Source organism: Mustela nivalis (genome assembly GCF_964662115.1).
Source record: "Mustela nivalis genome assembly, chromosome: 2".
NCBI classification, from domain to species: Eukaryota; Metazoa; Chordata; class Mammalia; order Carnivora; family Mustelidae; genus Mustela; species Mustela nivalis.
Window position 1 is genome coordinate 58,499,327 of NC_139021.1, and position 26,173 is coordinate 58,525,499.

At 35.9% G+C, this 26,173-nt stretch overlaps 1 protein-coding gene and 1 long non-coding RNA gene across 14 annotated transcripts in view; one reads left to right on the forward strand and one right to left on the reverse strand.

Annotated features, from left to right (window-relative positions):
* STAU2 (staufen double-stranded RNA binding protein 2) overlaps positions 1-26,173 on the forward strand; it is a 324,564-nt gene that overhangs the window by 129,982 nt on the left and 168,409 nt on the right. For all 13 annotated transcript variants that reach the window (XM_082719848.1, XM_082719846.1, XM_082719840.1 and 10 more), the window contains 5 exons: positions 49-208; positions 1,500-1,607; positions 3,698-3,910; positions 14,367-14,504; positions 22,665-22,796. In XM_082719848.1, the coding sequence (XP_082575974.1) occupies positions 49-208; positions 1,500-1,607; positions 3,698-3,910; positions 14,367-14,504; positions 22,665-22,796 (751 nt within the window). The remainder of the gene's footprint in view (positions 1-48; positions 209-1,499; positions 1,608-3,697; positions 3,911-14,366; positions 14,505-22,664; positions 22,797-26,173) is intronic.
* The window catches only part of LOC309859260, a 268,946-nt gene that overhangs the window by 114,264 nt on the left and 128,509 nt on the right, over positions 1-26,173 (reverse strand). The gene's annotated exons all lie outside the window — the stretch shown is intronic.

Genomic DNA, 26,173 nt, shown 5'->3' on the forward strand with positions numbered 1-26,173 from the left:
GAATGGCTTTACTGAACTAACATTAGTATTTTTATTTTCTTATCTTAGGTATCATTGCCCAATGCCCAAGATCTTTTATGTTCAGCTGACTGTAGGAAATAATGAATTTTTTGGGGAAGGAAAGACTCGACAAGCTGCTAGACACAATGCTGCAATGAAAGCCCTTCAAGCATTGCAGAATGAACCTATTCCGGAAAAGTCACCTCAGGTATGTTGCCGCTATATGTGACAGTCTCTTCCTTGTAGTTCCCCAGTGAGATTATTGACAAGACAAATAAATGTGTTTCTAAAAATAAAAGAAATAATCTCTTCTGATAGGAAAGAATATTAGAGTGGTGACCTGCTATGATTTCCTTCTCAGATCACCTGTCTACTCTACCAGACTCATGTGTTCCTCCTAGGATGACCTTACCTGTGAGAACTTTGGTCCACCTATGGATTTTACTTCTCAGGTGGCATAGTATTTGGGGACGTGAATAAGCTTGAGAAGTTGCATTCATTTACTCTTCATTTAATGCTATGTTTATTGAGCATAGATTACATTGTGTTCATTTAGAATCAAGGAGTTTCAAGTGGAAGAGATTTTCATAGATTTGTTTCAGACCTGTTTTATTTTACAGACCAGGGTATCAAGGCTGATGTTGAGTAATTGCACCTATTCCCATGGCTTTAGCAGCCTTCTCTATTGATTTCAAAATAGTATCTTTGGCTCAGACATGTCTTATAAGTCACCTCGTTTTTGAGCTCTCCACTTAGTTATTGCAAACTGTTCTGTTCAAGACCTATGTTTCCCTTGCCCTCAAACCTCTTGTCCTCTTTCTTTGAGATTCATCTTAGTTAATGGCTGACTTAGGTATTTTTCTGCGTGTACACTTTCATTATAACTTTTAATCTGTTTGCTTATCTGTTTTCACACTAAGTCATAAGTTTCTTGGCAGTAGGAATACTGTCTCTTGATCTTTTTATCTCTAATACTCTGGGATTCAATATATATGAGTCTCTTCAGAATTATGTGTTAAAGAAGTGGATAACCAAATTGATGCCAGAGCCAGACATAGAGCTCCAAAATCCTGATTTGCATCCTGTAAGCTTTCTATAATTTGGTCTTTACAGAAGATTAAGAAGCTTATTAGAATATCAGGGAAAGTGTTGTGTGTCTGTATGGTTGGGGGATAGACAGAGAATTGAGTCTGGGGACATAGTATGAATTCAAATTAGTATATGGTTAAGTAAAAGATTTCCACACTCAGCATTTATCCTTCCACTTTGAGCAAAAAAACAAAAAATGAAAAACGAAACAAAATCCCCTAAAAATTAAATTACAGAAAAGCCTCTCAGCAAAGCCCACCCCTCCTGTTTTTATATGGATAGGAACCCACAAGATGCAGTCTCTGGTTTCTTGTTTCTTACTGTATTTTAAGTAGGCATCTTACTTGTAAATATATGTACAGTTTGTTACAAAGTGAAGATTCATCGTCATACTATTTTTTGTGATTTAGAATGGCGAATCGGGAAAGGAAATGGATGATGACAAAGATGCGAATAAATCTGAGATCAGCTTAGTGTTTGAAATTGCTCTGAAGCGAAATATGCCTGTCAGTTTTGAGGTATGTGCTCAGTAGTGATCTTTCATTTCTCTCCACTGCTCCTCACTATTTGAAATAACAGATTAGTCAGCCGGCATACTAGTATCCTGAAAGAGTTAATGTGCTTCCTTATGTTCAAACTGTGTATTATGAAATCATATAGGCCCTGGGGAAAATAGAACTACTATAATATCATGGATTTCTGCTGATCTCTTTGGCTTTTCTGTATTAAATAATTTGTATATATGACATTTTAATTTTCATCATAAAATTTATTTTGTGAGTATAAGATAATTTATAGTAAGGTTTGGTGTTTTTAATAGGATTAAATTGAAAGTATTCAAGTTAATAGTGACATAGATATATTACTACTAAATTCTTCTAAAATTTGTGGAACCAAAATAGGTTTAAATTTAACTTTTACTAATAAATCACTAGGAAGTAATTAAGCAGGTCTCTACAACCAGATAAACATGTCACAAAATGTTTACAAAATGTGAAATTTAAAAGGGAGAAATTTTAAATTATTAGAATAACCTCCTTTATTAAGAGGTCACTAATTTTGTAACTCACATATCTAGAAAATAGAAAAAACCCAGGAAATAAGCTGAAATGGTTATGGAGTATCTTTCAAATTATGTATGTTTACTGACTAGAAAGCTCCCACATTTTATTTACTGCCAAGATCAACTGACCTTGACTGAGAACCTATCCTTAGACACAGTTCTCCTCATTTGGCTTATCTGATCTCTCACCCTATGGCAGATTAAAAGCAGCAAAATGAGGAAGGCAGGGATGCAATGTACTTGGGGATCTGTTGGTTCCACCAAGAAATGATGGCGGAGATATAGAAAACCTATCAAAATTTAATTACATATACTCAAAAGTTATTGAACATGGGCCTTTTAAAGGCTACAACGAATAGGAACAGTTTTATAAGTCTTAGAAGTCCTTGGAAGCATTAATATAGTATAGAATATTTAGTTTTCATAATGACGATCTAATGTGAGTAATACAGGGTCAGATATTTAGTATTCTGTTGTTAAGCACGTACTTTTTTTTTTTTAATTGAAGGGGCTATCCATCAAAGTAATTAAAATAAACAGTTTTGGTGTTTCAGCTAGTAAACTGAAATTAAATAGGAAGTATGATTATCATAAGTTTTCTTATCCCAATAGTGTTAGATTATTGAGATAATAATAATTCAACATTATTGAATTAATCCAATTGAATACAATCCAGCTATGTTGTTTTGTATCCTGTGTTGTTTCCCTTTTCCTTTCCTAATTGGTATCTAATATTATAAGACAGAATTTTAATATAAAGTTAAATGGTAAACTGTTTAACTAGGGTATCTTTTATAGGTCAGGATTTTGAAGGAGACTAAAGTTTCGAGCATTTGGGTTTTGGAAGGCCTCTTTCCTCCAAAAGCTGGCATAGTTTAAAGAATACAGAATGTTTAGGAACATTCACAGCTATTCCATTTCTAAGATAGGTATTTTTTTATGGTATGTCTACTTACCTTTTTAAGATGTTGCAGAAAGTAAACATTCCTTTCTATAAAACAGCCTTTGAGGACTCCATCAAAAATAGGTTATTTTTACCCCTAAGTTATTTTTGAGAGGCTTCCACATGAAGGACGCTTTATGGTCTAGAGAACCCCAGGAAGAAGTAGTCTTGTACTTCAGTAACTTATTATAGGGAAGAAATTAGAGATGTACACAGTTAAATACAAATTATTGTTTTTTTGGATGGTCTGTGTATGTAATCCAATATGGTGTGTTTTATATTCTTAATTTTCTGTTCCATAAGAAACTGGGTCACCATAATTAGAATTGCCTATTTTAAGCTAGTAAAACACAAATTTTGACTATGAATTGAATGTGTTTATTTGTTTTTTTGTTCTTTTGACTTCAGTTTATTAAGCATCATAAGTATCATAAGTGAATGTGCCTATATAATATCTATATAACTTTATTAAAGAAATCTATAATTTTGGCATAATTCTTTATAATTTAAATTTTGATTATAATATGAACATTTTAAAAAGATTCATGTGATGAGAACATTTCTTAAGTGCCTATATGAAACATTTTACTTATATTTAATAGGTTATTAAAGAAAGTGGACCACCACATATGAAAAGCTTTGTTACTCGGGTGTCAGTGGGAGAGTTCTCTGCAGAAGGAGAGGGAAATAGCAAAAAACTTTCCAAGAAGCGTGCTGCCACCACCGTCCTCCAGGAGCTTAAGAAACTTCCGCCTCTTCCTGTGGTTGAAAAGCCAAAATTATTTTTTAAAAAACGCCCTAAAACAATAGTAAAGGTAAGTGTGTGCTTGTGAACACTGGTTAGTTTCGCTGTACCAGTATGATGGTAACTCTAGAGAAAAGTTTTTCTGTGGGGCAGACACCTACACCTGTGGATTATATGCAGTCCCAGAGTCAAGGGAGGCCCTGGACGGTAAATTAGTAACTATTCTGTGTTGCTTTTAGACACTGGACACCTGCGTTTGTTCATCAAACAATCATACCTTCCATATTTATTGTTCTTTATGGTTTTAAAAGATGCTTTTTCATTCGTGATCACCTTTAGTGTGCTTCTCATCAGGACTGTGCAAGATAGATGACGTTACCCCTTTTTCACAACTAAGGTTTTGTGAAACATGTCCAAAGACTTTGCTCACTCTGATTCACCTGGGGCTGCAGAGCAACTTGAACTACTCTGATTTCCAGACCTGTGTTCTTTCTGCATGCTAGTCTGTGCTATAGTGACTTCTCGGGATATCCTGAAATGGGGGTAGGTTACAGGGTAATAATCGCGTGAATGATACCAGTGCTGGTGAGAGCAGCCGCAGCTAGCGCTCATAAAGCACTGTGTGTCCCAGCATTTCATGTGCTTTATCACATTTAATCCTCATAGCAGCCCTGTGAGGTAAGTGGTAGTGTTTTGTTTCTATTCTTTCAGTCACGTATACCTTGCCAAAGAAGAAAACAGAGCACGCAATTTTTCAAGATGTTGTAACTCTTTTACTAGAGCAGATTTTTTGTTGTTGTTTACACTACCACCAACAAAAAGCAAAAAAGGAATGAGATGATTTCAGTGCTGAGTACAGGACGCTGCCTGTGAGTGCTCAGTATGTAGGCGGTGCATGAGCTCGAGTTCCATTCACAGAAGGCCTTCAGCTGCTAGCATGTCAGTTGCCAAGTCAGAGTCACTAAGCGAACTTCTGGTTAGGCTCTACAGATCAAAGATTACAAGAATGAAGCAGGGTTAACCCTTGAACAACATGAGTCCATTTATATGCAGATTTTTCCTATAACTACACTATGGTAAATGTATTTTCTTTTCCTTATAATACATGTAACATACATAACAAATAGAATATGTGTTAATTCACTGTTTTAAGTTATTAGTGAGGCTTCTGATCAACCGTAGGTTATTAGTATTTAAGTTTCGGGGGAATCAAATAAAAAGTTATATATGGATTTTTGACTGAGTGGGGCATAGGTGTTTGCTCCCCCACATTTTTCAGGGGTCAACTGTACATTTTCTCTTTGATGAACCTCTTTTGTTTAGATTGTACAATGGTACAACTACAGTATTTTTATAGACTTTCTGCCTTTTGCACCTTTGTTTAATTTAAAGATACATGCATATGTATTTACATAAATATATAAACGTGTGTTCCTCTTATTTTTTTAAAAAAGATTTTATTTGACAGAGAGAGGACACAAGCAGAGGGCGTGACAGGCAGAGGGAGAGGGAGAAGCAGGCTCCCTGTTGTCCAAGGAGCCCAATGCAGGGCTCGATCCCAGGATGCTGGGATCATGACCTGAGCTGAAGGCAGACACTTAACAGACTGAGCCACCAGGCACCCCGTACATGTGTTCTTCTTAATGAATACTATCATTATCTCCCTGAGAAGGTGTGGGTTATGGGTTCCCTGAAATAGCATTCTGCCTTTTATGTAAGGTAGACTAAAAATAAATGCCAAATAGATCCATGTGTCCTGAGTCCTCCTGGTTCTGAGGGCAGGCTTTTATTCATATCACGTGGTTAGGGAGTAGGATATGGCTTTAAGAACGCAACGTTTGGAATCAGTTTTGAGTATGAATCTCTGTGACCTGAGTAAGTTTACCTAACTTTTATAGTCTTATATTTCTTTATTTATGAAAGTAGGAATAATAATTGAACTTGCTTCATAGGATTGTTACGTGTTAACTGAATTATACACAGAATGCATTAGTAATTATTATTAAATATTTATTAATAACATAAATTATACGTGCTCAATAAAGATTAACTATTGTTATTTCATTTGTAGCAATGTCTATTCACATTTTATATGTATGTGAATATATCCATGGTCTGTTTTTTTCAATATTTTTTAAAGAATTTTTGTAGAAATACAAAGTAGAAATACAATGAAATATTAGTGTCAGGTATACAATATACCGACTCAACACTCTATATATTACTGAGTATTTGGTCACTATTTGTCACTTCATTATTGACTATATTTTCTATGCTATACTTTTTATCTTTGTAACTTATTTATTTTGTAACTGGAAGTTTTTAGCTCTTAATCCCTGTCACCTATTTCACCAATTCCCCTTCCCTCTGCCAACCACCAGTTTGTTCTCTGTATTAGTGAGTCTGTTTTGGTTTCTTTGTTTGTCTTAAGTCTTTTTATATATAAAATCTTTAGCTTTTCCATGATGGAAGAACACTGCTCTGCATCAGAATGGCAGCACAAAACTGGTCACAATAATTTCCAACTAATTTATTAAATTAAATTGAATCTTTTTTTAAGATTTTATTTATTTATTTGACAGAGAGAGAGATCACAAGTAGGCAGTGAGGCAGGTAGAGAGAGAGAGGGGGGAAAGCAGGCTCCCTACTGTGCAGAGAGCCTGATGAGGGGCTCGATCCCAGGACCCTGAGATCATGACCTGGGCCGAATGAGAGGCTTAGCCCACTGAGCCACCCAGGCGCCCCAACTAAGTTGAATCTTAAGTTACAAATAGTAAGCCATTAGACTAGAAAAGATCTGTACATTTTTATGATAGAACATAAACATAACCCTTTTATGTTTATAAACATAAAGGTTATGTTTATAACCTTGCTTTTAACTATAGCCATTAAAGGCAAGATTATTATTTCAATGTTATTTCCCAGATTGGGGATAAACATTTTGAATTTTCATTATTTTTTGCTGCTACTTCTAGTATATAAGCATGTTATTCCAGAACTTTCTTCCTATCCACCATTCAGAACTCAGCTTGAACTTGACTTCTTTAGGGAAGCCTTCTTTGTTCTCCCCTACTCCCAGATTAGGTTAGCCCCTGCATTTTTCCTCACATACATCACACTTGGAATTATTTGTACCATGTCTGTCTTATGTTAAAATAAAATCTATAGACATCTTCTGAAATGTAAGGTTATTTTGAGAAAGCAGCATGCATACAATGAATTGGAATCTAGATAATTTTAAGTATGGTGGGCCAATAAATGGGTAGATTGAAATAATATCTTAGTTTGCAGCATTTTTATCCTTCCTTATAGGTCTTATACATCTAGGCTCTCCAGTTCCTTATTATTATTATTTTTAAAAGATTTTATTATTTATTTGACAGATAACAAGTAGGCAGAGAGGCAGGCAGGGAGAGAGGAGGAAGCAGGCCCCCACTGAGCAGAGAGCCCGATGTAGGGCTCGATCCCAGGACCCTGGGATCATGACCTGAGCCGAAGGCAGAGGCTTAACCCACTGAGCCACCCAGGCGCCCCTCTCCAGTTCCTTATTATGCAGTAGAAGCAGAGAATAAACTGTTGATGATTTACTCTGATTTTATTTAAAATAAAACATCACGTTATTTTAATTTTCTTAATCATGCTGTGATGTAGCTGTTATCCTGGTTTATAGATAGGATCCTTGATGTTTAAGAAACTTACCCAAGATCATGTAACAGGTTCCAGGTCTAGTCATGTCTGATTCTAGTGCCCGTTTGAAACTGGTTGATTGTGAAATCTTTTTGGATTTTAAAATTAACTGTACAGAATTACCTTGTTGAAATGTAAAACTGCCCTATGGTTGTCTCTGGGTTTATATTTTGTTTTTTAATGTAGTTCTCTTCTGTAAGATGGGACTTCAGAGAAGTGTTTCTGATGTTGGAGATAAAATTTCCTGGACACAACAGTTACAAGACTTTCATACTAGTTTGTGGAAATATAACATAAAACTTGCTATCCGAGGAATAACTTAACTGTCAAGGATGCTAATAGTTAATTTCAATCAAGGGAAGGAACAGCCAGTCTTAATGTTCTCAGACTTCATTATTATCAAATTGGATTCAAGCATCTCATTTTTTTGTCACTGGAACCCATATCAACAACAGTGTTTTGGAACTTGCCATTTTTTCTAAGAGGAGGGAGGGAGGGGCAGGGGGAGAGGAAGAGAGAGAGTCTTAAGCAGGCTCCATGCCAAGTGTGGAGCTGGATGCGGGGCTCAGTTTCATAGCCCTGAGATCATGACCTGACCTAAAATCAGGAGTCACATGCTTAACCAACTGAGCCACCCAGATGCCCCATAGAACTTAAGAACATTTTTATAAAAGAGGCAAATTAAACAATGGAGACAATGTATCATTGAAAGTACATTTTTATTTCAATATCTTCATGAGCTAGGCAGGCTTCTTGTGCTAGATTCAGAGGCTTCCTTTCACCTTTTAATTGATACCCCAATCTTAGACTTACAACTTATTGTCTGTATTCATCTTTTCTCACCAGTACTTTACTTCCTTTATAATTCATTGAGTTTCCATTTTTCTGGTATGTAAGTAGAGGTAGAAACCATTATTTTATCAAAAGTTAACATTTTCCTTTCCTCTTCTACCTATTACAGTACTAAAGTTCTAAGTCTTTTTTTTTTTTTTTTTTTTTCTCTTACTCTCTCCTAGACTGCTGTTCATACTTTTAGGGCTTCAATTCAGTCTTTATATAGATGATTCCCAAATTCTCTTCTGTGCTCTACACTGCCTCTTAGACATCTTCACTTTGTAATTTTGCAGGCATATCAAAGTCATTATAACCTCCTTCTCCTCCAGCATTACTTATCACAGTGCCTGGCATCACCATCCTGCTGCTGAAACAAAAGCCTGGAAGTCGTTTTTTAAAAAATTTAATTTATTTTTTTTTCAATATTCTAAAATTCACTGTTTATGCACCACACCCAGTGCTCCATGCAATACATACCCTCCATAATACCCACCACCAGACTCACCCAACCCTTCACCCCTGCCCCTCCAAAACCCTTGGTTTGCATCTCAGAGTCCACAGTCTCTCATGGTTTGTTTCCCCCAACTCGCTTCTCTCCATGTTATTCCTTATGCTCCATAAGTAAGTGAAACCATATGACAATTGACTCTGCTTGACTTATTTAACTCAACATAATCTCTTCCAATCCTGTCCATGTTGATACAAAAGTTGGATGTTCATCTTTTCTGATGGACACATAATACACCATTGTATATATGGACCATATCTTCTTTATCCATTCGTCTATGGAAGGGCATCTTGGTTCTTTCCACAGTTTGGCAACTGTGGCCATTGTTTCTATGAACATTGGGGGTACAGATGGCTCTTCTTTTCACTACATCTGTCTCTTTGGGATAAATACCCAGTAGTGCAATTGCAGGGTCATAGGGTAGCTCTGTTTTTAATTTCTTAAGAAATCTCCACACTGTTCTCCAAAGTGGCTGCACCAACTTGCATTCCCACCAACAGTGTAAGAGGGTTCCCCTTTTTCCCCATCCTCTCCAACACTTGCTGTTTACTGTCTTGTTAATTTTGGCCATTCTGACTGGTATAAGGTGGTTTTGATTTGAATCTTTCTGATGGCTAATGATGAACATTTTTTCATATGTCTGTTAGCCATTTGTATGTCTTCTTTGGGGAAGTGTCTGTTCATGTGTTCTGCCCATTTTTTGATGTGATTATCTGTTTTGTGTGTGTTGAGTTTGAAGAGTTCTTTATAGATCTTGGATATCAGCCCTTTATAGTGTCATTTGCGAATATCTTCTTGTGAGTCATTTTTAACTTCTTTCTTAGCCATTTTATCTAATCAGTTGTCAAGAAGTCCTGTTGAACCATTATCAGGTTAAGTATTTCTTTCTTTCTTTTTTTTTTTTTTTAAAGATTTTATTTATTTATTTGACAGACAGAGATCACAAGTAGGCAGAGAGGCAGGCAGAGAGAGAGAGAGAGGGGGATGCAGGCTCCCAGCCGAGCAGAGAGCCCGATGCGGGGTTCAATCCCAGGACCCTGGGATCAAGACCTGAGCCGAAGGCAGAGGCCTTAACCTACTGAGCCACCCAGGCGCCCCAGGTTAAGTATTTCTTAAGTTGGTTCATTTTTTTCCATTCCTCTGCCACTCCTTTGGTTCAGCTCACAATCATCTCTTGCTTGAACTGCTATAGCAGGTTTTTAATTGGCCTTCCTATAGTACTTTTGATATTAACTGATATTTTAAAAAGTGTTATCTTTTAGAGACATCAGTCAGATCATGTCATGCTTCTGCTTGAAATCTTTCAGTAACTTCCCGTTACTCCCATAGTTAATCATAATCATTGGTTTTATATTTAACAATTCCTTATCTTATAATTTTACTATATGTTTGTTTTTCTGAAAAAAATGGCATTTGGTTAGTTAGTTTTTAAAACAGCTTTGTTGAGGTATAGTTGACATTTAATGAAGTGTACATATTTAAAGCAAATGATTTGTTTTGATACATGTGTACACCTGTGTAACCATGACCATCATCAAGGTAATGAACCTATCCATCACTTCCAAAAGTTTCCTCATGCCCCTCTATAATTCCTCCCATCTTCTGTTCCCAAGAAACTACCCCTTTTTTGGCTGGCTTTTTTCACTTAGCATAAATCATTTCAAGATTCATTCATGTTGTTCCATGTACCAGTTATTGGTTCTATTTTTGTGCCAGTAGTATTTTGTCTTATAATTACACCAACCTTTGTTTACCCATTCATCCTTTGGTGGATAATTTGGATGTTTCTCATTTGGGGCTATAAATAAAGCTGCTATGAACATTTCTGTATAAATCTCATGGGCTAAGCTTTCCTTTTTTTAGGAGGGAGTAGTAAATGCTTGGAAGTGAATGACTTGGTCATTTAGTAGGTATATATTCAACATTTTAAGAGATGGCCAGTTGTTTCTTTTTTTTTTTTTTAAGATTTTATTTATTTATTTGACAGAAATCACAAGTAGGCGGAGAGGCAGGCAGAGAGAGAGAGAGAGAGAGAGCGAGCAGGAAGCAGGCTCCTCGCTGAGCAGAGAGCCCGATGCGGGGCTCGATCCCAGAACTCTGGGATCACGACCTGAGCCGAAGGCAGCGGCTTTAACCCGCTGAGCCACCCAGGCGCCCCCAATGGCCAGTTGTTTCTTAACATGAATATACTGTTTTATATTCTCATCAGCCTTGTGTCCTTTCTAATACATAGTATAGTCTTAAATTTCAGTTGTGCAGATACATGTGTATTGATACCTCATTGTGGTTTTAATTCACATTTCTCCAGTGACTAATGATATTGAGCATTTTTTATGTGTTTGGTAGCACATGAAGCTTGATGAAGTGTTCTTCGGATCTTTTGCCCATTTAAAAAATTAGGGAATTTAAATAATAATAAAAATAATAAAATTTAAATAATAATAAATTTATTACTGAATTTTGAGAGGTCTTCATATACTTAGCATACAAGTTATTTTTCAGTGATAATTCTTTTTTTTTAATTGGAAGCATAAATGACATGCAATATCCTCTTAGTTTTAGGTGTACATCATAGTGTTTCAATATTTTTATATGTTATGAAATGATCCCCATGAAGTCTAGTTACCATCTGTCACCATACAGTTGTTATAATATTACCGACTACATTCCTTAGGCTGTACATTACATCCCTATGGCTTATTTATTTTATAACTGGAAGTTTATATCTCTTAATCCCCTTTACCTATTTTACTCCCCTCCCCCTGTAAGTTCTTGATCAGATATGTGGTTTGCAAATATTTTCTCCAAGCCTATGACTTGTCCTTTTGAAAGAAGAGAAATTACTAATTTTGAAAAATTCCCGTTTATTATTTTTATGGAATATGATTTTAGGGTTGTACCTAAGCAGTTGTCACCTAACCAAGTCACAAAAATTTCACCTGTATTTTCTTCTGGAAGTTTTATGGTTACAGATATTACATTTAAGTCTGGAAACCATTTGCGTTATTTTTTGTAATGGTGTTTTGGGGTTTTCGTTTTTTTGCCTATGAATATTCAATTGTTCTAGTACCAGTGGTTGAAAAGACTGCCCTTTCTCCAATGAATTGCTTTTATACCTTTGTCAAAAATCAGTTGACGATGTTTGTATGGGTCTGTTTCTGGACTTCATTAATCTCTTTGTCTGTCTTTATGCCAATACTATACATACTGTATTGATTACCATAGCTTTATAATAAATCTTGAAGTCAGGTAGTCTGGGTCCTCCAGTTTTGTTCTATTTTTCAGTCATTTGTTTATTTGTCTTTTGCATTTCTACATGAATCTTACCATTAGCTTATGAATTATTATAAGAAAAAGCCCAGTGGGATTTTGATTGGGATTGCAATGAATTGATCAGTCTGAAGAGAAATGACATTTTAAGAATATTGAGTCCTCTGATCCATGACCATATATGTCTGTCCATTTATTGAGATCTCATTTAATTTCATTAGTGTTTTGTGGTTTTAGTGGGCTTTACATAAATTATATCATCCTGTATTTATTCTTCTGTGCTTGCTTTTCTTAAAGCTTTTGTTTTCTTTTTAAATCATTCATTTTGAGGCATGTAGCTATCCTTAATTCATTTCCTTTTCTTTCTTTTTTTCTTTTTTAAGATTTTATTTATTTATTTGACAGACAGAGATCACAAGTAGGCAGAGAGGCAGGCAGAGTGAGAGGAAGGGAAGCAGGCTCCCTGCCGAGCAGAGAGCCTGATGGCGGGACTCGATCCCAGGACTCTGGGATCATGACCTGAGCCGAAGGCAGAGGCTTTAACCCACTGAGCGACCCAGGCGCCCCTTTTCTTTTCTTTTTTAAAAAGATTTTAATTATTTATTTGAGAGAGAGAGAAAACGCAAGCAGGGATATCGGCAGGGAGATTGGCAGGCAAAGGGAGAAGCAGGCTCCCTGTTGAGCAAGGAGCCCGATGCGGGACTCAATCCCAGGACCCTGGGGTCATAACCTGAGCCACCACTAATTCATTTTTATTGTTATATGCCACTCTACTATATAAATATGCCATAATTTATTTGTTCTTTTGCTGATGACTGTTCAGGTTGTTTCTAGGTTTTTTTTTTTTTTTTCTATTTCAAATAATATAGCTCTGGATATTCTTGTACGTGTGAGCTAGTGCATATGGGCAACAGTTTACTAGGGGTATAACATGCCTGTGAATAGGCTACTGGTTTTTGTCTTTGCCAAATTGCTTTTCAATTTATATTACTATCACTGTATAAGTTTTTTTTTTTTTTTTTAAAGATTTTATTTATTTATTTGACAGAGAGAAATCACAAGTAGGCAGAGAGGCAGGCAGAGAGAGAGAGGAGGAAGCAGGCTCCCTGCTGAGCAGAGAGCCCGATGCGGGACTCGATCCCAGGACCCCGAGATCATGACCCGAGCCGAAGGCAGCGGCTTAACCACTGAGCCACCCAGGCGCCCCAAGTTTTTTTTTTTTTTTAAAGTTTATTTATTTTTTAGTAATCTCTACACCCAGTGTGGGGCTTGAACTCACGGCCCCAGGATCAAGGATTGCATGCTCGCTTGATTGAGCCAGCCAGGTGCTCTAGTATTGTATAGGTTTTTGTTACTCTACATCCTCACTAATTGGGGCTGTCAGACTTCTTAATTTTTGTAAGTGGATGGGTATGAAATAGTGTCTCACTATGGCTTTAACATGCATTTTCTGAGTCTTAATGAGATTATCTTTTCATGTTTTTTTCTTCTGTTAAATATCTATTCACCTCTTTTGCCTATTTTTCTTTTACATTGTCTTAATACTTTCTAGGAGTTTAAAAAAATATATTTTGGGGCACCTGGGTGGCTCAGTTGGTTTAATAAAAAAATTAAAAGGATATGTATTTTAGATACTGGGTATATCTTTTTTTGGTTGTATGTATTTCAGGTATCTTTTCCTAGTCCATGGCTTGTCTCTACATTCTTTTTGGTATGTGTGTGCGTGCATGTTTAAGATTTTATCCATTTATTTGATTGGGTTGAGAGAGAGATAACATGAGCACTGGGAGAGGCAGAGGGAGAGAGACGAGCAGACTCCCTACTGAGCAGGGAGCCTTATACAGGGCTCAATTCCAGGAACAGGAGACTAGGACCAGAACCAAAGTCAGATGCTCAACCAACTGAGCTACCCAGGTGCCCCCTTTTTTGGTGTTTTTTGATGAATAGAAGTTGCGAAGCAGCTCTAAGATATTGAAGATTTGAAAAGCAGACTTAACCCAACTTATCAATAACACCATTGAGCCCTAAATTCCACAGAAGCCTTTGTTTCAGATCCATTCTATGATTTACCTTTCTAAATCTTCTTAAATGACTATCCAGTTACATTATCCTCTCTAGTTTAGGTTTTGGGTTGCAGAGGGTGAGGGGACAACCGTTCTTTCTTTAAGGATCCAAAAACAAGTTTACAGAGCATGTTCTGAGATTTTTTTCTGAAATTATTTTTTAGGCTGGACCAGAATATGGTCAAGGAATGAACCCCATTAGCCGCCTGGCTCAAATTCAACAGGCCAAAAAGGAAAAGGAGCCAGATTATGTTCTGCTTTCAGAAAGAGGAATGCCCCGACGTCGGGAGTTTGTGATGCAGGTATTTCTAACATTTATATTAGAAGAAAATTTTTGAAACACTGAAAAAAAAATTGGAAACACCCAGGTTGTAATAGAGACATGGGGGAAGGGCAAACTAGGAACTAATAACATTCCTTCCTTCTAGGCCCACCTACCAACTTGGTTGAAACATTCAAGTGTCAAGGACGTGCTAGAATAGACAGTCTGGGTTTTTGAAGGGACTGTGAGTTCACACAGGTTATTGACCACAGAGTTTCTAATGTAGAATGCCTATCTCTAACTTACGTTACGGTTTCCAGCCGGAGGCTGTTAAAGACTGGGAAATCGGATACAGATGGAATTAGAAACATCATTTAGAAGATAGATGTCGTAGATGGAATAGGGCCAAGAGCATGAGCTTTTTTGAGTTATCCGGAAAATTAAGAAAAGAAAGCTGACTTCCTACCTAACTCTGGTGAGGACCGAGAGACTCAGAACCGCTGAGATTTAGGCCTCTAGAGATTTAGAGGTTGCAGATTGACGTACAATGCCTAAAATACCCACCTTTTAAAATTCTGCCTGTTTTTCTTCATTTGCCAATGTAAGCCCCAATATCGAAGAAACCTTAGATTCTTATTATGTAAATTTCAAACATATCCAAAGGTGGTTATACTTAATAGTAAACTGTAAACAATAATGTAATGGACTAGCAGTGGCATATGAGGAATATGACTAATATCCAAACACAACAATGAAGACTTTTTCTGCCACACTTGCTTCAGCTGTCAATTTTTCTTTCCTCCTTCCCTCCCTTCCGTCTTTTCTTGAGGTATTTCAGAGCTAATATCTAGCCACATACCATTTCAGCTTACCTACTTAGTGTATATCATTAAAAAATATGGAAGTTTTTCCTTATGTTCTTACATTGGGCATGATTCATATTCATTAGAATCATCTAATACTCAGTCCATATTTAAATTCTCCTTGTTGTCCCAGAACTTTTTATTATAATTGGCTTGTCAAAGAAACTTTTTCCAGTCAGACCCGTGGATCTCACCTTTAATGTAATCCAGTTAAAACCCACATATATCTATTAAGTGCTCACCATGTGGTGGACATTTTGGTAGTAACACGTAGTGTCTTATATTTATTAACTTTTCATACATATCTTTTTTCTTTTTTAAGATTTTATTTATTTATTTGAGACAGAGAGAAAAAGAGTGCCTATGCACACAAGCCAGGGGAGGGGCAGAGAGGGAGGAGGAGGAGGAAGAGGGAAAGAATCCCAATCAGACGCCATGCTGAGTGTGAAGCCTGACTCAGGGCTTGATCTCATCACCCAAGATCATGACCTAAGCTGAAACTAAGTGTCATCACTTAACCAACTGAGCCACCCAGGCACCCCCTTTTCATGCATTTCTTAATTTTACCTTCTTTCCCAATTTATAATCTCCACATTTCTTTATCTCATAGTACCCAGTATAGTATATGTACATAGCAGTACCTTAAGAAACCTTTGGTGTGTATTTGCTGCCTATCTGCCTGACTGAGAGCTAGTTGTTTGGCTTTGTTGGAGATGTAAACTTAACAATGCAGTCACAGATAAACCATGGCTGGGAACCTCAATATACAAAAAGGGGAGATTGCTCCTATGACTAGTAAACACATACTGTCTAGATGTCATTAGACCCAGAACAGTCTTATTCTAGTCTTTTCACTTCATAAAACACTTAACCATTTTTCCTTTTACATGTTTAGGAGAATTCTAGGAAGAATTCTAGAATATATTTTTTGAACTCCGAAAGAGGAAAAAAAGGGGAAGGGGGAAAAAATCACCTAAAACTTAGACCTATATTAGGAATAAAAACTGACTTTGAGTTTATTAAACAATTTTTTTTTTCCTGCAGAGTATATTGAGTACCCCTTCTGAAAAAGGAATGTAGAATATCTTAGGCCAGCTTCCATTTTATGGGTATTCATAAACATTCTAGTCAAATGGGAACATTTGGCTGTGCTTTTAAATGTTTTCACACTGAATTCATATTGCTTTCCCCTTCTGGAATCCCCAGTGGATTCATTATAGTATTGCAGCAAGTTTATCAAAGTAAAGGCTTTTGTATAAACTACTTAAGCAGTGTTATCATTTGTTATAACTGAATGTGGAAGTAAAAATATCTAGAGGTAATATAATACGCTCATACTTATCTATCACTATGAAAAATAAAGATAAGTTTGTATGTTATAAAGTAGATGCAGTTACTTGTATTGATTACTAGGCAAAGAAAAATCTCTGATAAGATTATTTGGATATTTATTTCCAGAGCATATTTCTTAAAGCTTTTTTTTTTTATAAGAAAGCTTTTTATATTTTATATCTTAATTTTTTGAAGAGAAAATAATGACAACTAAATTAAATGGATATCGCTTATACACATTGTATATAGCACATTCTATTGAGTTAATTTTTCCTACCTGTGATTAAAATCTCAGGTTTTTAAAATATAAAGCAAATTTCATCAGTTTTATTTGTGACTCACTGAAAAATAATGGATTGTCTTTGGTATATGCTATTTTAGAATTGTTTTTAATTTTTTGAGGATTTGACTCGTTTAAGTGATTTGTTTAAATGTAAAAATCTGGCAGTCTTAAAGTTACTGCTTAGCAAAATAATTGAACTGCTTTGCAGACAAATTAACATTTTAGTGTAAAAATATTTAATGGTTAAAAATTTTTTGAGTTTTCTAGAAAGATGACTTACAAAGTTTACTTATATACTTAATTGCTTTTATAATGATGTGATTTTTCTTTTTTTTTGAGTGACCATTGTGTTTGTTAGGGAATCAAAGTCCTTCAGCACACTCACCTTTTCCAGTAGTAACAAATAAGTCTGGGATAACTACCTGCAAACTGTTGAGCCATGCCTCCATAAAAACTTGTGAGAAGCGAGGGGTGAGTGAATGGCAAAAATGAATCTGGAAACACCTTTTCTAACACTCAGTCCTGAAGGTGTCAGAGTAGGTCAGATGGGAAGCTGGCAGATTCAGATCCAACGTGAATGCCGAGATGGGAACAGCATTCCCCAAGAGCAGGAGACTGGAGTCAAAGAGTATAAGGCCTGGGTGGAGAAATGTGATTTAGAGATGAAGCAGCAAAAGAATTGAACGAGAGTGAGTGAGGGGTATGTAGCATGAAAAAACCAGATGATACTTTTTTGTTGTTGTTGCTCGGTGATCTTGCTTCCATTTACTTTGGCAAGTCTTTTGACCCTCAGAGCAGTAGAGGAAGCTTCTGACGTAGCTAGCCTAATCTGTTAGCTTGCAAGCATTCCAGCAACAACACAGGGGTGGGTGAAGCTGGGGAAGCAGAGAAAACACTGGGAAAAATAACAGGTATCAGGCCTGGCTTTAGCCAAGGACTCAAGCGCATTATAGCTAGGGCCTGCTGTGTTCAGGCCAGGGCAGGCCAGCACAGATATGGCAGGTCACATGTGTTCACTCCGCTCCAGGGAACCACTGTGGACCACAATTGATCAGTGCTTCTGAGTGAGGTCTGTAGAATCCGGCTGAGTTGTCATAATGTGATGGTTTCTAGTTTTGGAAGAAAAAGCAATGAAATATTTCAAAGACATGGCACAGATTTGAACTGTGACATTTGTGATAGTTGTTACAGAAATTCTATAATAAATATATTTTCAGTGTTTCGTACACTACAAGAATTAGGTCATTTAGTTCATCTTTACTAAAATTTGATGAAAAGTATAATTTCTTTGTCATATAATTTGCACATTGTTTATATTTAAGGTTTATGGGGTTTTTTTTCTAACCACTGTGTTAGAAGTACTTTGTTCACTGAATCTTAAAAGTAGTGATAGAAATGGTAACACGGAACCTGAATACTATATAAGAATAAATGGCAAACAGTACACAAGTCTGGTTACCAGATGGGAATCGGTATGTTCTGAGACAAATGAAATAGCCAATTATGCTTTCACCCAAAAGCCAGAAAAGAAAACTGTGGGCAGAAGTATCATGCTTTATATCTGAAAACTAAATTTAGTTGTACTACATACTAATTCATTGCCAGTACACAGTATATTAGAATTGTGAAATTTTATTAAAGTGGCATGAAACTATTGAAGCTAATTTTTTTCTAAACAAAGCACAGTGACATCTGGTCAAACAATCCAAATTTTCAAATATAGATTGCCTGTTCAGCTCTCTTGCTTACTTTTGTACAGTTTTAAAAAAAATTAACATAGAGGCATTCATTATATATTCTGGAATGTGAATCCTTTTTAGTTACATGACATTTCAAATATCTTTCCTTGTGTTGTGACTCTCCTTTTTTCCCCCCGACTTTAGTGATGCTCTCTTGAGGAACAGAAGTAATTAATTTTAATGCTGCCAAATTCCTCCTCAAAAAGATCTTGGTTGGTCTTAGCACTTTGTATTTCCATGAAAATTTTGGAATCAGCTTGTCAAATATTGTAAAAACATGTGTGGAATTTTGATGAAAATTTATTGAATTTATAGGTCACGTTGAAGAGAATTGATATCATACTGATTTTCAGTGCATAAGTATGGCATATCTCTACTTATTAAGTTTATCTTAATTTTTCTTGGTGCTTATTATTTTCTGTATAAAGTTCTTAAACATCATAGGTATTTGATTTGCATTTAATAACTTTTATAATTTTCTACTTGATTGTTGATGGGATATAAAAATGCAATTGGCTTTTGTATACTACTATTTACATAGAAAACTTGATACTCATAAATTCTTATAATTTATCTGTAGATATTCTTGGATTTCCTATGTAAAAAACGTATCTTCAGATAATGATGGTTTGTTTTTATACTTCTAATTCTATACCATATTTTTTCTTGCTTTATTGTTCTGTCTAGGATTTGTAGTAAAATGTTAAATGCTAGTATAAATAGAAGTCATCCTTGTCTTGTTTCTAATTTCAGAATTTCAACATTAAGTATAACATTTGCTGAGGTTTGCTATAGGTTTTTTACAAAATGCCCTTCATCGTATTTAGGAAGTTCACTTTTTTCTCTAGTTTACTAAGAATTTTTATTATGAATGGATGTTGAGTTTTATCAAATGCTTTTGCTCCATTTATTATGATGACCGTATGTTTTGTCTTCTCAACCTATAAATATAGCAGATTCTGTTTACAGATTTTGTTTGACTTTCAAATGTTAGACCAGTCTTAAATTTCTGTGATAAACCTAACTTGGTCATGATTTCTCTTTCTTTATATTGCTTTGTTCAGTTTACTCTTATATAGTTTAAACTTTAGCAGTTATATTCATGAATGAAATTGGTCTGTAAAATTTTTTCTTATACTGTTCTTGTTGGATTTTGGAATCAAAGTGATACCTCACTGAATAATTGGGGACTGATATCTCTTTTTCTATTCTTAGATGAATTTTTGTAAGACTAACATTATTCTTCCTTAAATATTAGGTAGAACTTGCTGGAGGAGCTCTCTGGAGTTTTCTTTGTGGAAATGCTTTTAATTATTACTATTTTTTAATGGTTATAGAGCTATACAGTTCGGGGTTTATTCTATGCCAGTTTTGGTAATTTGTATTGTTGAGGAATTTTTCCACTTTATTTAAATATTCAAAAAATTTTAGCTGAAATATTCAATATCCCTTGTTATTTTTTAAAAGATTTTATTTATTTGACATGGAGAGAGAGAGAGCATAAGCAGGGAGATCAGAAGAGGGAGAAGCAGACTCCCCACTGAGCAGAGAGCCGTGTAGGACTTGATCCCAGAAGAAAGGCAGACACTTAACCAAACTGAGCTACACAGGTGCCCCTATCCCTTATTTTTTTTTTAATGCTATACAAGATGTAATACAACAAAATGTAATGTATATAATGCTATACAACAAAATCTCCCATTTTCATTCTTATTCGTGTCTTCTCTTACTTTTCCTTGATAAATCTTAAAGATTTTATTTATTTATTTGACAGAAAGAGATCACAAGCAGGCAGAGAGGCAGGCAGAGAGAGAGGAGGAAGCAGGCTCCCCGCTGAGCAGAGAGCCCGATGCGGGACTCGATCCCAGGACCCTGAGATCATGACCTGAGCCAAAGGCAGCGGCTTAACCCACTGAGCCACCCAGGCACCCGTACTTTTCCTTGATAAATCTTAATCTTTGATTTATCATTTTATTGGAAACCAACTTTTGGCTTTTTAAAATTTTTTATCGTATTTTGTTTTCTATTTTCCTTAATTTCTGCCCTTGTCTTTATTCTTCTATTTTCTTTGGATTCATTTTTCTCTAATAGCTTCTTGAACTGGATGTTTAGCTCATTATATTCCTGCCATTCCCTAAACTTTTATGACTATATATTTTCTTCTCGACCCTCCTTTAGCTGCAAACTTCAAATTCTGATATTTTGTATTTCCATTATTACTTACTTAAAATATTTTCTAATTTTTACTGGGGTTTCTTCTTTGCCTGTTAGATTATTCAGACTACTTTGTTTAATTTATGAAGTTGTGATTATCTTCTTGTTTGCTGCTTTGATCGCTTATTGAGACCCAATTCATAAAAACAAATCTCACTGTGATTGTGTATTTCTTATTTGTCCTTGTAATGCTGTACTTCTTGCTTTCTTTTTAAAAATTTTCTTAATGTATTTATTTGGGAGCACGTGGGTAGCTCAGTCAATTAAGCATCTGCCTTTGGCTCAGACCATGATCCCAGGGTCCTGGGATTGAGCCCCTGCTCAGCATTAAGTCTGCGTCTCTCTGATCCTCCTCCTGCTTGTTTGCACTCTCTCTCTCTGTCTTTCTCTCATTCTCTGTCTCTCAAGTAAATAAAATCTTAAAAAAATTTTTTTTTATTTTAAAATTTTTTTCCTTTTAACGTTCTGATTTACTTTTTTTTCTTTTCTTTTCTTTTCTTTCTTTCTTTCTTTCTTTTTTTTTTGCATTAGCTCTTGGCAGGTGCAGCATTAAAAACACTACCCAATTTGGAAAATATATGTGTGGATAGCTGATGTATTTTAAATATATGTATAGACATATATGTGTATGTGAGTGTCATTTGTTTCCCAGAGATAATTGTGGAATAGTTCTAATGATAAAAAGGCTCCTGTTAGGGGCACCTGGGTGGCTCAATCAATTAAACGTCTGCCTTCGGCTCAGGTCATGATCCCAGAATCCTGAGCTCTCTACTCAGTGGGAGCCTGCTTCTCCCTCCTCTTGCTTGTATTCTGTCTCTGTCAAATAAATAAAGTCTTAAAAAAAACCCACCTCCTGTTATTGAGCAATTATGATTTATTATACACTGTAGTTTACATACATTTTCTTGTTTAATTTTCAGAGCAATACTGTGAGGTAGTATAGGAGTACCTCTTTTACTGATGAAAATACTGAAGCTTAAAGATGTTGACTAATTTGAATCAATTCATACAGTTAGGAAGTAGTAGAATTGAATTTCTTTTCTTTTCGTTTTTTTTTAAAGAGACAGAAAAGGAGGTTTGGGAGGGACAGAGAGGTGCTGTATCCAGAGTAGAGCTAGAGCCCCTTTCAGGGCTCAATTGCATGATCATGACCTGAGCCGAAATTAGGAGTCCAGTGCTTAACCAATTGAGCCACCTAAGCACCTCTAGAATAATTTCATACCCAGATCTGACCTGGAAATCTTTGTTCTTAACCACAATATTGTATTAACCCTTGTATATTAATTTTCCTCAGGAACTATTTATATAAAGCTTTATAAACTTGGAATGCAATGTGAGCATTGTTTTATAAGGCAGCACCATGAATTTCAGCTTTTTAGTTCATTAAATAAAAACACTAAATGTAGTCATAATCTATGTAAATTCTGTTACAATGTGAATTTTATTTTTTTGCTTGTATAAATAATATTGTTTAAAAAATCAAATAACGTAGAAATATGTAAGGAAGTAAAAATCATTTAAGATTCTGTCACCTTGAGATAAACCCCCATTGTCAGTTTGAGGACCATATTATTGTATTTTTCCCCATGTATATTTTCACTTGTATTTATCACATTATTTAAATGGGTTAGTATCTTAGTTGCTGTTTTCATTATGGACCAAATTTTATATTTTTGAATGCTAAAGAGCATGACACCTTGTTTTATGGTGTTAAGAAGTTCCTGTTTACCAAAGCAATTATCCTCACTTTCTTCCTTTAATCTTGTCAGGTCAAAGTAGGCAATGAAGTTGCTACTGGAACAGGACCTAACAAAAAGATAGCCAAAAAAAATGCTGCAGAAGCAATGCTGTTACAGCTTGGTTATAAAGCATCCACTAGTCTTCAAGATCAACTTGACAAGGTGAGAGCTAAATTTATATGTACATATGCCTATCCTGTCAGAATATCAGAGTGAGGAACAAATCCTATTCCAGTGTTTTTGACTCTAAGTAATGTCTTAACTACTGTTAAAGTAGAAGTCAGTGTTTCTCCCGCCCCAGGGCGGTACTCTGTATCTTTAAAGATAGATTCTCCAGGTACAAAATAACATCTGTTTATGGGGCCAAGATGAAATATTATAATCTTACAGTTGGAAAATGCTAAAAAATTATATTGTTGTATAAATTTTATATATATCCAGTTGAATACTTTTTAGTTATTGACTCATGGTTTTTGCCATATAGCCACAGTTTTAATTTGTGCTTTTTAAAGGACAGAGTTTGTGAGCCTTTATTTCTGGAATACAGCTGAAAACACTGGAAATAAAGATCCTGAGTTATCCCTTTAGGGCAGGAACTATATTGGACAGGCGCTCTATAAACTAATTTTTCTATTTACTTTAAATTTAAAGGTAAACTCAGAGGGTGTTTATTTTCTGCCAAGACTTACATTCAGGGTTCCCTATTTCTTCTGCAGCAGTTAATGACATCATTAACACCTACCTCTGTTGCAAGAGAAGCAGAGAACCCCAAATTCTGTACTTGGCAGATAACTTAGCAGGAACTAGCTTAATTCCATTTTGTATTATCATTTTATCTGTGCACATGTAGAAATTATTTTGACTAAACATTTTATTAAATGAAAATTCATAAAACAGGCTTAATGATTATTTCTATCAAAAACAATATGCTTTTTTTCCCATGCTGTTTCTCACATAAGGATTCTGTTTTAGAGATATTTTCAGTTTCTATAGGAACACATTTCTGAAATTCAGAGTAAAAACAAAATCATCTATTAGAAAACATTTAGATATACTTTTCTTTTTAAGACAGCTGTGAATATCTAGGCAATTATTTTGAGTGATTAAGATTTATTTGTGTGTGTGATATCGCTAGAGATTTCAATTCTGTTTTTATAACCTGGCTAGTCAATGCTTTTTCTTCTTTTAAAAGTATTTGTAACATGAAACCTAACATGTGTTCAAGATTCTGTAGTTCTTATATTGTGTATATGTTGTTTTAACTTAACACGTTTATATTGACTTAAAACTGGTGAGTGATTTATAAATATATGTCAAAGTAAATCTCCTCATAGACATGTATTTGTATGTTAAGTGAAAATAAACCACTAATTTTATTAATATGAAAACATTTTTTGTATATGCACTATATTATTGTTCAAGGTTCTCTAGAGAAACAGTGCAACAGGATGTGTATGTGTGTGTGTGTGTACATACATATTCATAACATTAGTCACAGAGACTTATTTAAGGGAATTGGCCTGTGCAGTTGCAGAGGCTTGGCTAGTCCAAAATCTGAGGGAGAGGCCACTAGGCTGGAGAATCAGGAGTTAAGTTTGAGTCCAGAAGCTTTCTGCTGAGTTCCCTCTTCCTTCAGGGGAGGTCAATCTTTTCTTCTAGGTAGGTCTTCAACTGATTAGGCTCACCCACATTACAGAGAGGAATCTGCTTTACTCAGAGTTCAGTGATTTCAATGTCAGTCTCTTCCAAAATCACCCTCATAGAACACCCAGAATAATGCTTGATCAGTTACCTAGTCACCATGGTCCAGACAATGACACATAAAATTTACCATTGCACTCACTCAGTGCCAAGCACTGGTAGCTGAAGATAATAAGATGACTGAAACTTGGTCCCTACACTAAAAAAACTAACCCTTAAGTGTTAACAGTGAGTAGCTTTAATCATGGAACAAAAATAATAGTATCCCAGGACCTAGAGAATATGAAGATGAATCTGGAAAGTCAGGAATAACTGAGACCACTGTTTTTATGTAAGTTAAAGAGCTTGAAGAGTTACTAATTTAAGATTTTTTTTTTTTTTTACTGTAACACATAAAGGACTATTTATTTATTTGAGAGAGAGAGAGAGAGAGAGAGAGAGCACGCAAGAGCAGGAGGTATGGGGGAAGTGGCAAAGGGAAAGAGAGAATTGCAAGCAGACTCCAGGGAGCTGGACTGGGGCTTGATCACATGACCCTGAGATCATGACTGGAGCCAAAACCAGGAGTCAGAGGTTCCAACGACTGAGCCACCCAGGCACTGCAGCAACTTTTAAAACAAATCCATGCAAACATTACCATGCCCAAGGGAAAAAAGACAATGATTTGTTAATATCAGCTGCTAGCCATTTGTGGCAGACTGTATTTTCCAAAACACGGTTTCAGCAACATCTTCCTGTTCTGCAGGGTGAGCTTGCCATGCCCCCATCATGAGGTGAAGTCTTAATCCCCTCCTCTTGGGGCACCTGGGTGGCTCAGTGGGTTAAGTGTCTGCCTTCAGCTCAGGTCACGATCCCAGGGTCCTGGGATCGAGCCCTACATGGGCTCTCTGCTCAGTGGGGAGCCTGCTTCTGACTCCCCCTGCTTGTCCTCTCTCTCTGTTAATAAAATCTTAAAAAAAAAAAAATCCCCACCTCTTGATTCTGATCAGGTTTTTATCACCTACTGCAACCATGGGAATGTTAGAGTGGAAATGCTGCCTGACTCTAAAGGCGGGGTCAGAAAAGTCTCTAACTCCCACTTGATCCTCTTGTCCTATTTCCTCTTTAGAAAGTGCCTCTCAAGATGGCCTCTCTCAGAATTCAGCCACACAAGTGGCATCTGTCAGTGTTTAATCAACATTTCTAGCTGAGCCCAGCCTTTCAAGTTTCCAAATTTCTTTTTTTTTTTTTTTAAGATTTTATTTATTTACTTTCTTGAGAGAGAGACAGCATGGGGTGGAGGCACAGGGAGAAGGAGAAGCAGACTCCCCACTGAGCATGGAGCTCCATGCAGAACTCAATACCAGGACCCTGATTTCATGATCCGAGTGGAAAGCAGCCCCTTAACCAACTGAGGAACCCAGGTGCCCCTTTATCCAAAATTTCTGACCCACAGAGCCTATGAAGGTAACATGGTTGTCATTTTATATTTTAGTGTAATTTATATATAACATACTATTATATACTTAATAGTAGTCGGGTCATTTGTTTCATATGAGTAAAAATCAGAAACATTAGTTCATGTTCAGTCACCCCCCCCCCCCCCGCACTGTGTCAAAATTTGCTTTACGAGTCACTTATTTCAATTAGGATCTTAGCAGGAGTCACACATTGCTTTTGGCTGATATTTCTATTAAATACTGTTCAATCTACATTAATTTCCTCTTCCTTTTCTTTTTCATTTTTATGTAATTTATTTGGGAAGAAACTGAGTCTTTTGTCTTATAAAATAACTTGTAGTCTGCTTTGGTTGTTGTGTCGACATTGATCGCCATGTTCCTCTCTGAGCTGTATTTCCT